The 12,263-nt window shown below is 39.9% G+C and overlaps 2 protein-coding genes and 1 long non-coding RNA gene across 3 annotated transcripts in view; 1 reads left to right on the forward strand and 2 right to left on the reverse strand.

The window, feature by feature from the left end:
- Positions 1 to 493: 493 nt before the first annotated feature.
- On the reverse strand, positions 494 to 1,166 carry LOC103517579. Its single transcript, XR_541810.3, has 2 exons — positions 1,004 to 1,166; positions 494 to 656 (listed from the first exon to the last, which is right to left on the reverse strand). It is a non-coding gene; the product is annotated as an uncharacterized LOC103517579 (long non-coding RNA).
- Positions 1,167 to 5,610: 4,444 nt separating this feature from the next.
- LOC113470878 (TATA-box-binding protein-like) overlaps positions 5,611 to 12,263 on the reverse strand; it is an 11,926-nt gene continuing 5,273 nt past the window's right edge. Inside the window, exon 2 of the mRNA XM_026829622.1 lies at positions 5,611 to 6,080. Within this exon, the coding sequence (XP_026685423.1) occupies positions 5,626 to 5,976 (351 nt within the window). The 5' untranslated portion in view covers positions 5,977 to 6,080 and the 3' untranslated portion in view covers positions 5,611 to 5,625. The remainder of the gene's footprint in view (positions 6,081 to 12,263) is intronic.
- On the forward strand, positions 6,792 to 9,420 carry LOC103517584 (TATA box-binding protein-like protein 2). The gene is made up of 4 exons (XM_026829621.1): positions 6,792 to 6,941; positions 8,143 to 8,386; positions 8,816 to 8,919; positions 9,273 to 9,420. The coding sequence occupies exons 1-4, from the start codon at positions 6,817 to 6,819 to the stop codon at positions 9,379 to 9,381; spliced, it is 582 nt and encodes a 193-aa protein (XP_026685422.1). The 5' UTR covers positions 6,792 to 6,816; the 3' UTR covers positions 9,382 to 9,420.

Genomic DNA, 12,263 nt, shown 5'->3' on the forward strand with positions numbered 1-12,263 from the left:
ATAGTATTTTAAATCACATGAAAACCTCACTACCAGGCGACCACACTGCCCTCAGAGCGACTGGGCAGCGCGACCCAAATAGAGCTGCCGGGTCACGCGACCCGGCAGCTTGGTTCGGAAAGCACTTCATAAAGGTGGATTTCCACCAACGCGATTTTTGCCGATTTTTGCCGCGCGACAGCGCTTAGTGGAAACGTGTCGCGCGACCATGTGACTTCAATCCGATAAAAGTCGGTCCGGATCAAAGGAATGTCGCGTAGCAATGCCAGTGGAAACGTGTCGCGCGACTCACATCCGAATTCCACAAAAATTATTTTTTGTAGATTTTGCGGAATTCGGATGTGGGACTTACAAAAAGGTTAAAAAAAAAGTCATATTTTGCGGAACTAATATGCAGCCGTTCTGCGGACGTCTCCCCCTGGATGTTTCACCTGAATTCCTCGTTCTGCGGGTACCCTTACATAATATTAGACAACTGAATACAGAATCCAAATAAATATCAAAATCAAAGTGATTGGATTTGTTTTTATTTTCGAAATACGGTCACAAGTGTTTTAGTGCAGGAGGTTAAGAGTTGATGAGGGACTACTTCTTGGATGATGTTAAACGACCTGGGGTCTTTTGACAGTTGAATGAACAATTCCTTAGCAGCCGTTCTGAAAATATAAGATAACTGAGATGAGCTTTTCCGTGCCTTGCTAAGAATATAACACCTGTATGACAGGTTTAAAGTTACATAATATGTACAAATAGTTTCAGTCATTGGTGTGTGTGTGACACGAAAGTTTTGATTGAGATCGTTACAGCGCAGTGGTTGGCTGTATTTTTACTGCTTTTTTGTTTTGGCGGTTTTCAGCTTTACTGACAAGACAAAGATATCGTAGAATCCCCGAAAATCAGACCTAAAACACTCAACTTTTCACTAACATCTGAAAAAATTTAAAGGTAGGTAGATTTTTTTTCTAATTAGTAACAAAGGATTTCATTTCAGTTAAGTAGGTACCTTGTTTCCAAGCTTCCTTCGAGTAGGAACTTGGCAGCGGCGATCAAAAAGCTGTTTCTGATATCGTGAGGTAGAGATAATAATCTTTCTGGAGAGAACAAGTTCACTATGTGTAGGAGTAGTTGACAACTTGCTGATCGTACGATGGCATTTTGATGCCTGAAAGCAGAGAAACACGAGTAATATTCAACAGCGCTCAATTGATCAGATGGGCGAGAAGAGACACAATACTTCCCATTTAGGTGCTGGGTCTACACGAGAACACCAGAAAGTAACCCGTTTAAGTATTTGCAATCGAAAAACGAGTAAATTTTTTTTGTCCATGGTGGGATTCGAACCCGGGACCTTCTGCATGGCAAGCAAGCGCGTTACCACTGGACCAACCGTGCCGAAAGCCCACACAAATGTTTTCTTACGAGACATACTTGAAATCAGGGCATTAAGCCGGATCGAATGGCGTTGGAATTTTTCGTGTACCCTTCAACGTAAATTTTGTCCACAATGGCCTTTTTCAAAGGCTTTTTAAAGGCCGAAAGCCCACAAAAAAGTTTTCTTACGAAGTAGTTTTAAGTTTAGGGGCCAAGTGCGCATCATATGGCGTTGGAATTATTCGTGTATCTTTCAACGTAAATTTTGGCCCAATTTCGATTTTCCGGAAAGTTTTTTATGACGTTCTACCTAACCCTATCATTCCCAGAAAGTTGAACATTTGTGAAAGTTTTTTTCACGTGCTGCCTAACCCTATCATTTAAAGAAAGTTGATCAATAACGAAAGTTCTTTTCGAGTTCTAGAATTTTTTCGTGGGATAAAATAAAATAAGGGATTTTTTTTTTTTTCTGTGGGACCAAATTTTGAGAGGTATTTTTCCGCAGCCTACCTGTTTTTATCCAGTAGGTACGCAAATTGTAAATTCTTAGTAGGTACGCAAGTAGTTCTGGGACCCCAGATTTCAATGATTGATATGCCTTGATTCAAGGAACATATGTACCAAATTTCATCAAAACCGTACCAGGCAATCGCGAGTTGTAGCGGAACAAACATCCAAACCAAATGAACAACGGTCGAGTTGAAAGGTAGACCTCACCTATCGTTCGATAAAAAAAAAGTGTTTCACCGCCGTTTTTATTTCGTTGCAATGAAAATTGTTATATATATTATTATTTCAAGGGGGAAAAATGAAATTGAGGAGGTATTTATTATGGTTGACTCCGAAATAGTAAAAAAGTATAAATAGGTAATAATACTATATACTAATGAAAATTTCCAATGTTTTATTACGAAATATTAACAGTCAAAAGAAAATCCTAGTCTATACGATTAGGATGAGCACGACGCGATGCAAAGAGCGCAGACATAGTAAATTAATTAGTTTTTTTCCCCTTTTTTAAAAAATAGTGTTTTTACTGCTGTCAAGGCAACTATAAGCACCTGTGAATAATTCTAACATGAGGGGGAGGGCAACAATATAATGTATGTATGCAGACTTTAACAACAGAAGTAGGTCCGTGCCATATTTTCCGTATTTCATAAAGCAAACAGTGGAAAAATACGTTAGGCAAAGAACAGAACTGTATCCTCAAAAAGGGGAATTTAACTGATGTGATCAATTACTTTAGGTACTTCATATTAAGCTTGCTTTTTTTCTATTTACCTATTTATTTTATGACATCTAGGTCTCTATGTCGTAAATATATGTTCGACTGAAATATCCACGATTCCACATAAAACGAACTGAAAACTTTAATTAGGCAAGTAGGCTGGCTTTCAGCTATCCTGTCTTCCTTCTCTCTTCGCTTTCGGAACATATAACCTTACCAGTTACAGTTCCCTCTATTAAGTAAACCTCCTTAAATTAATTACAGGGTTTATACGCTTTTTCCGGAATGAAATTCCATGACTTATCCAGAAAATTTCCATGAATTTTCCACCTCCTTAAATTAATTACAGGGTTTATACGCTTTTTCCGGAATGAAATTCCATGACTTATCCAGAAAATTTCCATGAATTTTCCCAAAACCACTTCGTAAGAAAACTTTTTTGTCGGCTTTCGGCCTCTAAGAGCCTTTGAAAAAGGCCATTTTGGGCCAACATTTACGTTGAAAGGTACACGAAAAATTCCAACGCCATATAATGCGCACTTGGCCCCTAAACTCAAAACCACTTCGTAAGAAAACTTTTTTGTGGGCTTTCGACCTTTAAGAAAGGCTGCAACGGTCTTTGGGGGCAAGTTTTTTGTTGAATGTAAATAAAACCTGTTCCCTGCCCTTTTAATGGCGTAAGACATATTTGGACTGGATTTTAAAAAAATCGATGCCGGAAATTCGATAGCGCCACCTCCCCAAAGTAATCAGCCTTTGCGGGAATCAAGGTAGTCTATGTTTTCAGGCCGATTGAAACAAGTTAAGGGGTGCCGCTGGGCCCTCAAAATTTGAAGATTTCACAATCTTTCACTAAAAATTTCACAGTTTTTCCGCCATTACACGAGCATCGCAAGTGGTACAAATTTCATTTATATGTCAAATTGAAGGAAATTTTATTCTAAATATTTACTATTCAATAGTTTTAGTCTTAAAGCAAGCGGTTCTTGAGATAATCGTACCTTTGTAATGGAAAAAATGGGCTATTCCCCAAAGTACGATACCTAAGGTTTTATACGATATCGACTAAAATTGAATTTTCCAGAAAATTAGAGGGTGGAGGCACTTAAAAATCAGTAAGGTTACCCCTTAATTTTAATAAAATATGCAATATGCAGAATATCAATGGATATGAGCGGGAATGCGCCGCAGGCCGTTTTCGGAAATACTTCGGAAACTGTTATCATTTTCCCCTATTGATTTTCAGTTATTTTACCAAGTACATATATTATAATTTCAATGTAGTTTTGAAGTAAAATTTTTGCTTTTGAAACCCATTAAGGAGCGCGGTAGCGCTCCGCCCGCCCGCCAAGTTAAGAAAGTTTGACCGCACATCAGTTAGAGATATTATACATCACAGAGAAAGTAGCTGTTTTCAGGTAGGTATTTGTAGAGGAAAAACTTCAAATGGTGGACGAAAACGGATAGAATATGTATGTTGGGGCACAGAATTAGACCAGTTTTTTTTTTTTTTGAATCATCAAAATCGGTTTTTTATCATAATCATCATCACCATCACCATCATCATCACCATCATCACCATCATCTAGAAGTCGTAGAAGTAAAAGAAAAATTCTGTTCTTCCTTATTTTTCCTGCTCTATGACTTTGAAACATTACCCAAGTAAGCGCAACTGATCTATTGCTTCTCTCCCAAGAGAGGGTATGCAAGAAACACTGCAACGTTTGTAGAATATACCTTGTACCTTGTTTATCCTGCCAGCTAATTGTCTTATATATTTCATAGGTAAAATTTATACATATTAAGAAAAAAAAAAATCTTACTTTTTTGCTTTTTTCCCCTGCTCAAGCTGCTATTCCTGGCCTTGATGGAATCTAGAAGTACCCTCACTGGTATAGGTATTTCAAACTCCTCAGTTTCTCTAAAATTCACATGCAGCACCTCTAAAGAGTCTGCACAGTCAGATTTATTCTAGAGAAAAGCTGTGAGTTCATATATTATCCCATTAAAAGGATACCGAGAGGTGATCTAGGCCAGAGAGCTCAGGGCCCCCAAACCATAGGGGTTTAACACATACGGGACCGGTTCGGTCACCAGTGGTACAACTGTGTATGTACCCATGGGACCAGTTGGGCCACCGGTGGTACAACTGTGTATGTCCCCACGGGACCGGTTGGGCCATCGGGTGGTACAACTGTGTATGTACCCATGGGACCAGTTGGGCCACCGGTGGTACAACTGTGTATGTCCCCACGGGACCGGTTGGGCCATCGGTGGTACAACTGACCTTCTCATCTCTAAGCTTCATTGGGCCACCGGTGGTACACCATATTTTACTTTTTCTTATGGAAATCTACTCTAAACAATATTATCAAAATTTGATATTCATGGGTTTTGAATCCCATATGAAGGAATGATTTATTTAGGGTGGAGGTTTGTGGGACCGGTTGGGCCACAAAATGGCTAAGTTTATAGGGTGTGGTACATAGTACACTGAGTCCACCAAAGCTTTTGATTTGGTGGACTCAGTGTACCTGATGATATTCCGACCTGAAATAGAGAGGAAAAAAAAAAAAAAAAAAAAAAAAAAACCTTTTTGTTTTTTTTAGTGTTGGGCCCCCAACGGCCCCCGCAAAAAAAAAAAAAAAAAAAAACACTATTTGGTTATTATCAGTGTTGGGCCCCAACTGGTCCCGTGAGAACGAATAGGTTCGTGGGACCGGTTGGGCCACCAGTGGCCCAAATAGAAAATGGCTAAATAATGCTATTTTCATACATCTGACGAAAATTTGACTTCAATGTCAATCATATGAATGAAATGAGTTGATTATACAGAAAAAAATTCCAGTCCCGGGGGTCACTTACCTGCAAAAGGTGCGGTCCCGCCGGGAGGTATTCAAAAAAATTGCCGGTTGCCTATGTGTTAATGAGGGATATTCAGATACATAATTATGTTGCTGAACCCTACTTCCCAAGACAAACTTGACTGTAGACCAAGGTACCCTCAAAATGGGTCATTATTATTATTGTCTGTGGCTTGATTTTGTCTCAGTTTTATGTCTCAGCAGGAGGGATGTTGAATATAAAAAGTCACATAGAAAAATATGACTATACTTATTGTATGTGTTAAGTAGGCATTCTGGTGGTGAACTTACTGGAGTCTGTGGCTGCATCATCTGATGAGGAGTTGAAAACCCAGGGGCATAAACTTTGGGCTGTGTGCTCATTTGTTGTAACGGGAGGAGAGGAGGCATTTGTTGCTGTTGCTGCTGCTGTTGAGCATGTAGTAGAATCTGCTGGTCCTCTTCTGGTTGATGAAGAGGTGTCCCAATACTGGGGATGCTGAACCCAGGACTAGGGAGCATTTGATCCATGGTTTAGGTATTTAGGTATACACTTTGTTCAAGTATTCAAATTCAATACACTTTGAAGCTTTGAACTTTGATCAATTAGAATTCAAAACTCGAAATACTCGAATATTTTCCGGACGGCCGTAGCCGCCAAACGCCCCCGGGCCGAGGTGTAAGAAATGGGTTTTCTATTTGTTTTCGACTTTGCGCACCACATGCAATGGTCAAAAATTTTGTACCTTCCCACGTGAGTTTTCCGTCGTCAGCTCCCGGTCTATATACTATAGAAGGGCTCGTCTATCCCCCTATAGTTACAATCTTCCTCTACACCAGGTAGTGGTTTTGAACTCGACTTTGCGCACTACATGCAATGGTCAAAAATTTTGTACCTTCCCACGTGAATTTTCCGTCGTCAGCTTCCGGTCTAATAGCTGGCTGTAGTATGGGTCCAGATGACTGTACATTATCTTTGAAATATTGTCGAAAATTCATTACCAGAGAGAGAGAGAGAGAGAGAGAGAGAGAGAGAGAGAGAGAGAGAGAGAGAGAGAGAGAGAGAGAGAGAGAGATCTATTTGTTTTCGACTTTGCGCACCACATGCAATGGTCAAAAATTTTGTACCTTCCCACGTGAGTTCGTCAGCTCCCGGTCTATATACTATAGAAGGGCTCGTCTATCCCCCTATAGTTACAATCTTCCTCTACACCAGGTAGTGGTTTTGAATTTAGGGGCCAAGTGCGCAACATCATTCTTGATCTTGATTTTCTTACTAGAAAAATAGGTGCGACTCTATTATTGGTGAACGTCAAGAAGTAGCCATTTACTGATCTCGCATTTATTTCTCATTTCTATTTCTAGCAACAAATGATGACTCCCTCTCAGGCTCAGCCGAGTTCCGTACCTCAATCGCAAATTATGACCATGTCGCCTTCTACACCAGGACCTCCTATGACTCCTGTGGATATGGGCGGAAGTGTACCTCAGCTTCAGTAAGTGGGGGGGGGGCAAACAAACAAATCTTTGAGGTGAGGTTCTCAACATACAAGTACCTAAGCAGTAAACAAAGTTACCTATCAATCTAAATAAGTACCGTGCAGTGCAGTGTACTTATAGGTACTTAAGCCTTTTTTATCCATACCATATTTTAATAAAGATTGTTTGCCAACCGCCCAAAATTGAGCAAAAGTTAACAACTCGAAAATTGAGTTTTTGGTATCCCTGGATTCGTCTTTTCAAGGCGAATCGATTGGAAACATGAAAATGGGCGTTAAAAATTAAAGAAAACAGGCGAAAAGATTAGCTACGGTACCAAACATAGACGAAAATCCACGTGTTTGTGCCAATTTCGATTCCAAAAATGGACAAATAGTAAGGTTTCAAAAATGGACGTTTCTAACCAGCTCTTCTACATGAGTAGCCCAATTCCAAAAGTGGACAAAGGCCAAATTTTTGGAAATTGAGTTTCTGGTATATCTGGGCGTCTTTTCAAGGCGAATCTATTGAATATATCGTCAGGCACTCAGGCGTAAAAAATGTATCGTCAGGTGTAAAAAATATATCATCAGTCTTAAATAACATCTACGGTACCAAACATAGACGAAAATTCGCGTTTTGGCCAACTTTGGTTCCGAAAACAGAAAAAGCCTATTTTTGAATAGCATTTTCGAGTCCAAAACTGGACATAATAGGACAGAGGATAAACAGGACAAGTACCTTACGTCTCTAAAAGGGGACGAATCGGATTTTCGGTGCCAAAACTGGACATCTCGGAATTTTGACCTTAAATAACTAATTAATGTCAACTTTGCCAGAAATGCCATTTATTCCATCAGATTTCCTTGGATTTCAGCTTTCTTTCAAGACCATAACCATTAAAATCAGCTGTTTTTTCCAAAAGATATGAGTTTTTCGTGTTTGACTTAAAAAAGTTTATGAAGCCGTTTGTCCACTTTTGAAACTGGGCTACTCACATACCTATGTATAATCTAAAATAAAATGTGTGACGCTCTCTACAACACTCAACACAAAATATAATCGTACACAGAAACGCGCGCAGGTCCTCGTTTCCTAACATTTCCATCGCTGAAAGACTATGGACTTCCGAAAGTCCACATTTCAACTTATTTTATTATTTTAGATTTTACAATTAAGTAGGTGGGTTAATTTTTTTCCAATCTTTTTCCCCCATAGGAACATTGTCTCCACAGTCAACCTAGGGTGTAAGCTAGATCTGAAGAAAATTGCACTGCATGCCCGTAACGCTGAGTACAATCCCAAACGATTCGCTGCCGTTATTATGAGGATACGTGAGCCACGAACCACAGCACTGATTTTCAGCTCGGGGAAAATGGTGTGTACGGGGGCCAAAAGCGAAGAGGATTCGCGACTGGCGGCACGAAAGTACGCACGAATCATTCAGAAACTGGGTTTTCCTGTAAGTTGATTATTTATATATTGAGACCTCAGTCAATTCAATAAAAAATGGGATTTCTCATTTCCCACAGCAATTTACAGGGATGGACAATGGACAGAATTGTTATATGTACATAATATTATGTGTATAAACGGACGATGAGGTTTTTTTTCGATAGAGGGAACTGTCGCTGCTGACGTTATATTTACCCGAAAGCGAAGGAAGACAGGATAGAATAAAGCAAGTCGTTCCGAGAACAATCCTGTTTAGGATAAAGTCCGCCCGGGAATCGACTGCCCTGGTGCCTTGCAAAGGTGCGCTACAAATCATGCTAATTAGACTGTTTTTTTTTTTTAACCAAGGAAATCTCTTCAGTCCCTCGGCCAATGGAGACATACCTTTTTCTTTCTCTTTCTAGCTTTATTTATGTATTTCTTTCTCTTGTTATAGGCCAAATTTCTAGACTTCAAAATTCAGAACATGGTGGGGAGTTGTGATGTAAAGTTCCCTATACGATTAGAAGGATTGGTGCTGACCCATGGCCAGTTTAGCAGGTAAGTAAGTTTATATCTTATAAGTCCAAAATGTGACTATGTGTACGGGCTTAGAACGTGCTTGCCTCAGTACGTTTTTTTTTACTATAAAGGTTTACATAATACTTTCCTTTATTTATTAAAACTTTTGTTTTGTAAATAGGTAAATTTGAAATGTAGCTTCATATTAAAGAGTTTCGCAACCAAAATTAGCGTCCCGTTTACGAACTCTTTAACATTATTTGACGAAAATTCGGTTCTGCACATGCGCAGAAACGAGTTTTTGTCAAATAACGTTATAGTTCAGTCAACGGGACGCTAATTTTGGTTGCAAAAACTCTCTATTAACCTAATAATTGTGTTCTAATTTTCAGTTACGAGCCCGAATTATTCCCAGGTCTTATCTACCGAATGGTGAAACCTAGAATAGTACTACTCATCTTCGTCTCGGGGAAGGTGGTCCTAACAGGTAATATATACTAGAAACTACAGCTGTATTTTCCTTTCGTCTCGCTGGAGGACGTAAAACTGAGACAAAACTAGCCCTGTCAAGAGACAGACAATAACACTGGCTCTTTTGAGGGTACTTGAATGGCACTATGGACTTGACCATAAGGACTTAATTATGTACCTGAATATCCCTCATTAGACGCCTGAGCGAGCTCTCTGGCCTAGATGGCACCTCTTGGTATCCTCTTAATGGAATAATATAATATGGACTCACAGCTTTCTCTGGAATAAACCTGATTGTGCGGACTTTCTAGAGCTGCTGCAGGTGAATTTTAAAGAAACTGGAGAGGTTGAAATATACCAGTGAGGGTGCTTCTAGGTTCCATCAAGACCCCCGGAGAGCAGACTCTAAATCCCTCAAGACCCTTTCGGTTCGGAAGTCCTGAGACAAGCCCTCTGGCCTAGATGGCACCTCTTGGTATCCTCTTAATGGAATAATATATGGACTCACAGCTTTTCTCTGGAATAAACCTGATAGTGTGATATGACAGGTTTAAAGTTACATAATATGTACAAATAGTTTCAGTCATTGGTGTGTGTGTGACACGAAAGTTTTGATTGAGATCGTTACAGCGCAGTGGTTGGCTGTATTTTTACTGCTTTTTTGTTTTGGTGGTTTTCAGCTTTACTGACAAGACACAGATATCGTAGAATCCCCGAAAATCAGACCTAAAACACTCAACTTTTCACTAACATCTGAAAAAATTTAAAGGTAGGTAGATTTTTTTGTATGACAGGTTTAAAGTTACATAATATGTACAAGAGTCTATTATTATTATTATTATTAAATAGTTTCAGTCATTGGTGTGTGTGTGACACGAAAGTTTTGATTGAGATCGTTACAGCGCAGTGGTTGGCTGTATTTTTACTGCTTTTTTGTTTTGGCGGTTTTCAGCTTTACTGACAAGACAAAGATATCGTAGAATCCCCGAAAATCAGACCTAAAACACTCAACTTTTCACTAACATCTGAAAAAATTTAAAGGTAGGTAGATTTTTTTTCTAATTAGTAACAAAGGATTTCATTTCAGTTAAGTAGGTACCTTGTTTCCAAGCTTCCTTCGAGTAGGAACTTGGCAGCGGCGATCAAAAAGCTGTTTCTGATATCGTGAGGTAGAGATAATAATCTTTCTGGAGAGAACAAGTTCACTATGTGTAGGAGTAGTTGACAACTTGCTGATCGTACGATGGCATTTTGATGCCTGAAAGCAGAGAAACACGAGTAATATTCAACAGCGCTCAATTGTGGAAAGGCGAAACTTAAAATCTAAAATTGGACCATGTGTTGAGCTATTCTTGCTTATTATGCCTGCAAAATTCCGAAATTCTAGCATTAACGCAAGGGGTAGAAAAAAAGGGCTCTAAAAGTCACTTATCATAAGTATGAAGCACTATCCCTATGAAACTTGAAAGCAGGATGGTAGGTCTTGATAAGTACGTAAAGCGCGCTTTACGTTGGTTCATTTCTATCATGCAGTACCTATCTCTTAAACCGTGGCTGCCCCCCCCCCCCCAGAAAAGGGGGTTGTTTGTTTTTTCCGCTTTGTTTGTTTGATTGTTCCGCTTTAACTCGCGATTGCCTGGTCCGATATTGATGAAATTTAGTACAGGTTCAAGTTGCATCCAGGTGTACGCCGTGTACCCCACATGTTTTTATAATCCGTCACTGCACTAACTCCATGGTGATGTGATGAATAATAAGTAAAATACCGCTAACCGTTGTTCTAAATCTAAAGTTAATAAAAACTATTAATTTGGGGGTTTTAGGTATGGTTTTGGGAGTATTTGTAGGTTAGTATCATTTCCTTGTGAATTTAGTCAGTAAATGCTTTTAACTGTAAAAAAAAAGTAAAATACCGCTAACCGTTGTTCTAAATCTAAAGTTAATAAAAACTATTAATTTGGGGGTTTTAGGTATGGTTTTGGGGGGGGGTCTACTCTCATAACTTTTTCGATATCTCTAACCGTTTAGTGAAAACCACCAAAAAGCGGTTATTTCCGCCTGTGGGAGGAGCCCGGTGCAACTTTTGCCAATTTTCAAATTTTTCCCTTTACTTACTCATTAAGACCTACCATTCTGCCAAATTTCAAATTTCTACGACATCGGGAAGTGCCTGATCATTTTGATGAGTGAGTGAGTAAAAAAATTGCGATTTTTGCGCCTCTATATCTCCGGAACTAACATCGGGAAGTGCCTGATCATTTTGATGAGTGAGTGAGTAAAAAAATTGCGATTTTTGCGCCTCTATATCTCCGGAACTACTTGGTATTAAGAGCTCTAATTTTCAAGGCATGTTTATATACCTTACCTAAATATGTGCCCTGAATTTCAAAAGTTTATCTCTAGAGGAAGCCGATCTATGAAGGTGAGAAAAACCTGCCGAATCGGTTCGTGTAAAGATACACAGGCGTGCTTACTGGAACTTGGCCTGGCGCACTGCCGTGCGCTCAGATACTCGCACTTCGTGCTCGGGAGGGGGGCGAAGCCCCCCTCCACCCCCCGGGGGCTTCGCGTGTTCGCTACGCGGGGTTGCGTATACGGTCGCGCTGCGCGCTCCCGGGGCTTCGCGGCTAGAGCTAGGGACTGTGCTAGAGTCTACCCCAGCCCAGCCAGCGGGCCCACTGTAGAGGAGGAGAACTATCGATAGTCGGCGCCATCGATAGTTATCGATAGTTTTCAAAAAACTATCGATAGTTTTTTTTATTACATATTTTCCTTGTTTTTAAAGGTCTTAACCCCCAAAAAGCAGGGCCGGATTACCCATAAGGCAGAATGGCAGACTGCCACGGGCCCCGCGCTTTTGGGGGCCCCGCGCTTTGACTTCTTTTGGGTTATTATGAGATCACATTCCAGGA

This window comes from Diaphorina citri, unplaced genomic scaffold, assembly GCF_000475195.1.
Source record: "Diaphorina citri unplaced genomic scaffold, Diaci psyllid genome assembly version 1.1 scaffold1897, whole genome shotgun sequence".
In the NCBI taxonomy this organism is placed as follows: domain Eukaryota; kingdom Metazoa; phylum Arthropoda; class Insecta; order Hemiptera; family Psyllidae; genus Diaphorina; species Diaphorina citri.

Bases quoted from the DNA above. Each gene is read 5' to 3' on its own strand.
- LOC103517584 (XM_026829621.1), top strand. From the start codon at position 6,817: ATGATGACTCCCTCTCAGGCTCAGCCGAGTTCCGTACCTCAATCGCAA. The intron at 6,942-8,142 runs GTAAGTGGGGGG...TTTCCCCCATAG, and splicing joins GGAAGTGTACCTCAGCTTCA to GAACATTGTCTCCACAGTCA. The intron at 8,387-8,815 runs GTAAGTTGATTA...CTCTTGTTATAG, and splicing joins TTCAGAAACTGGGTTTTCCT to GCCAAATTTCTAGACTTCAA.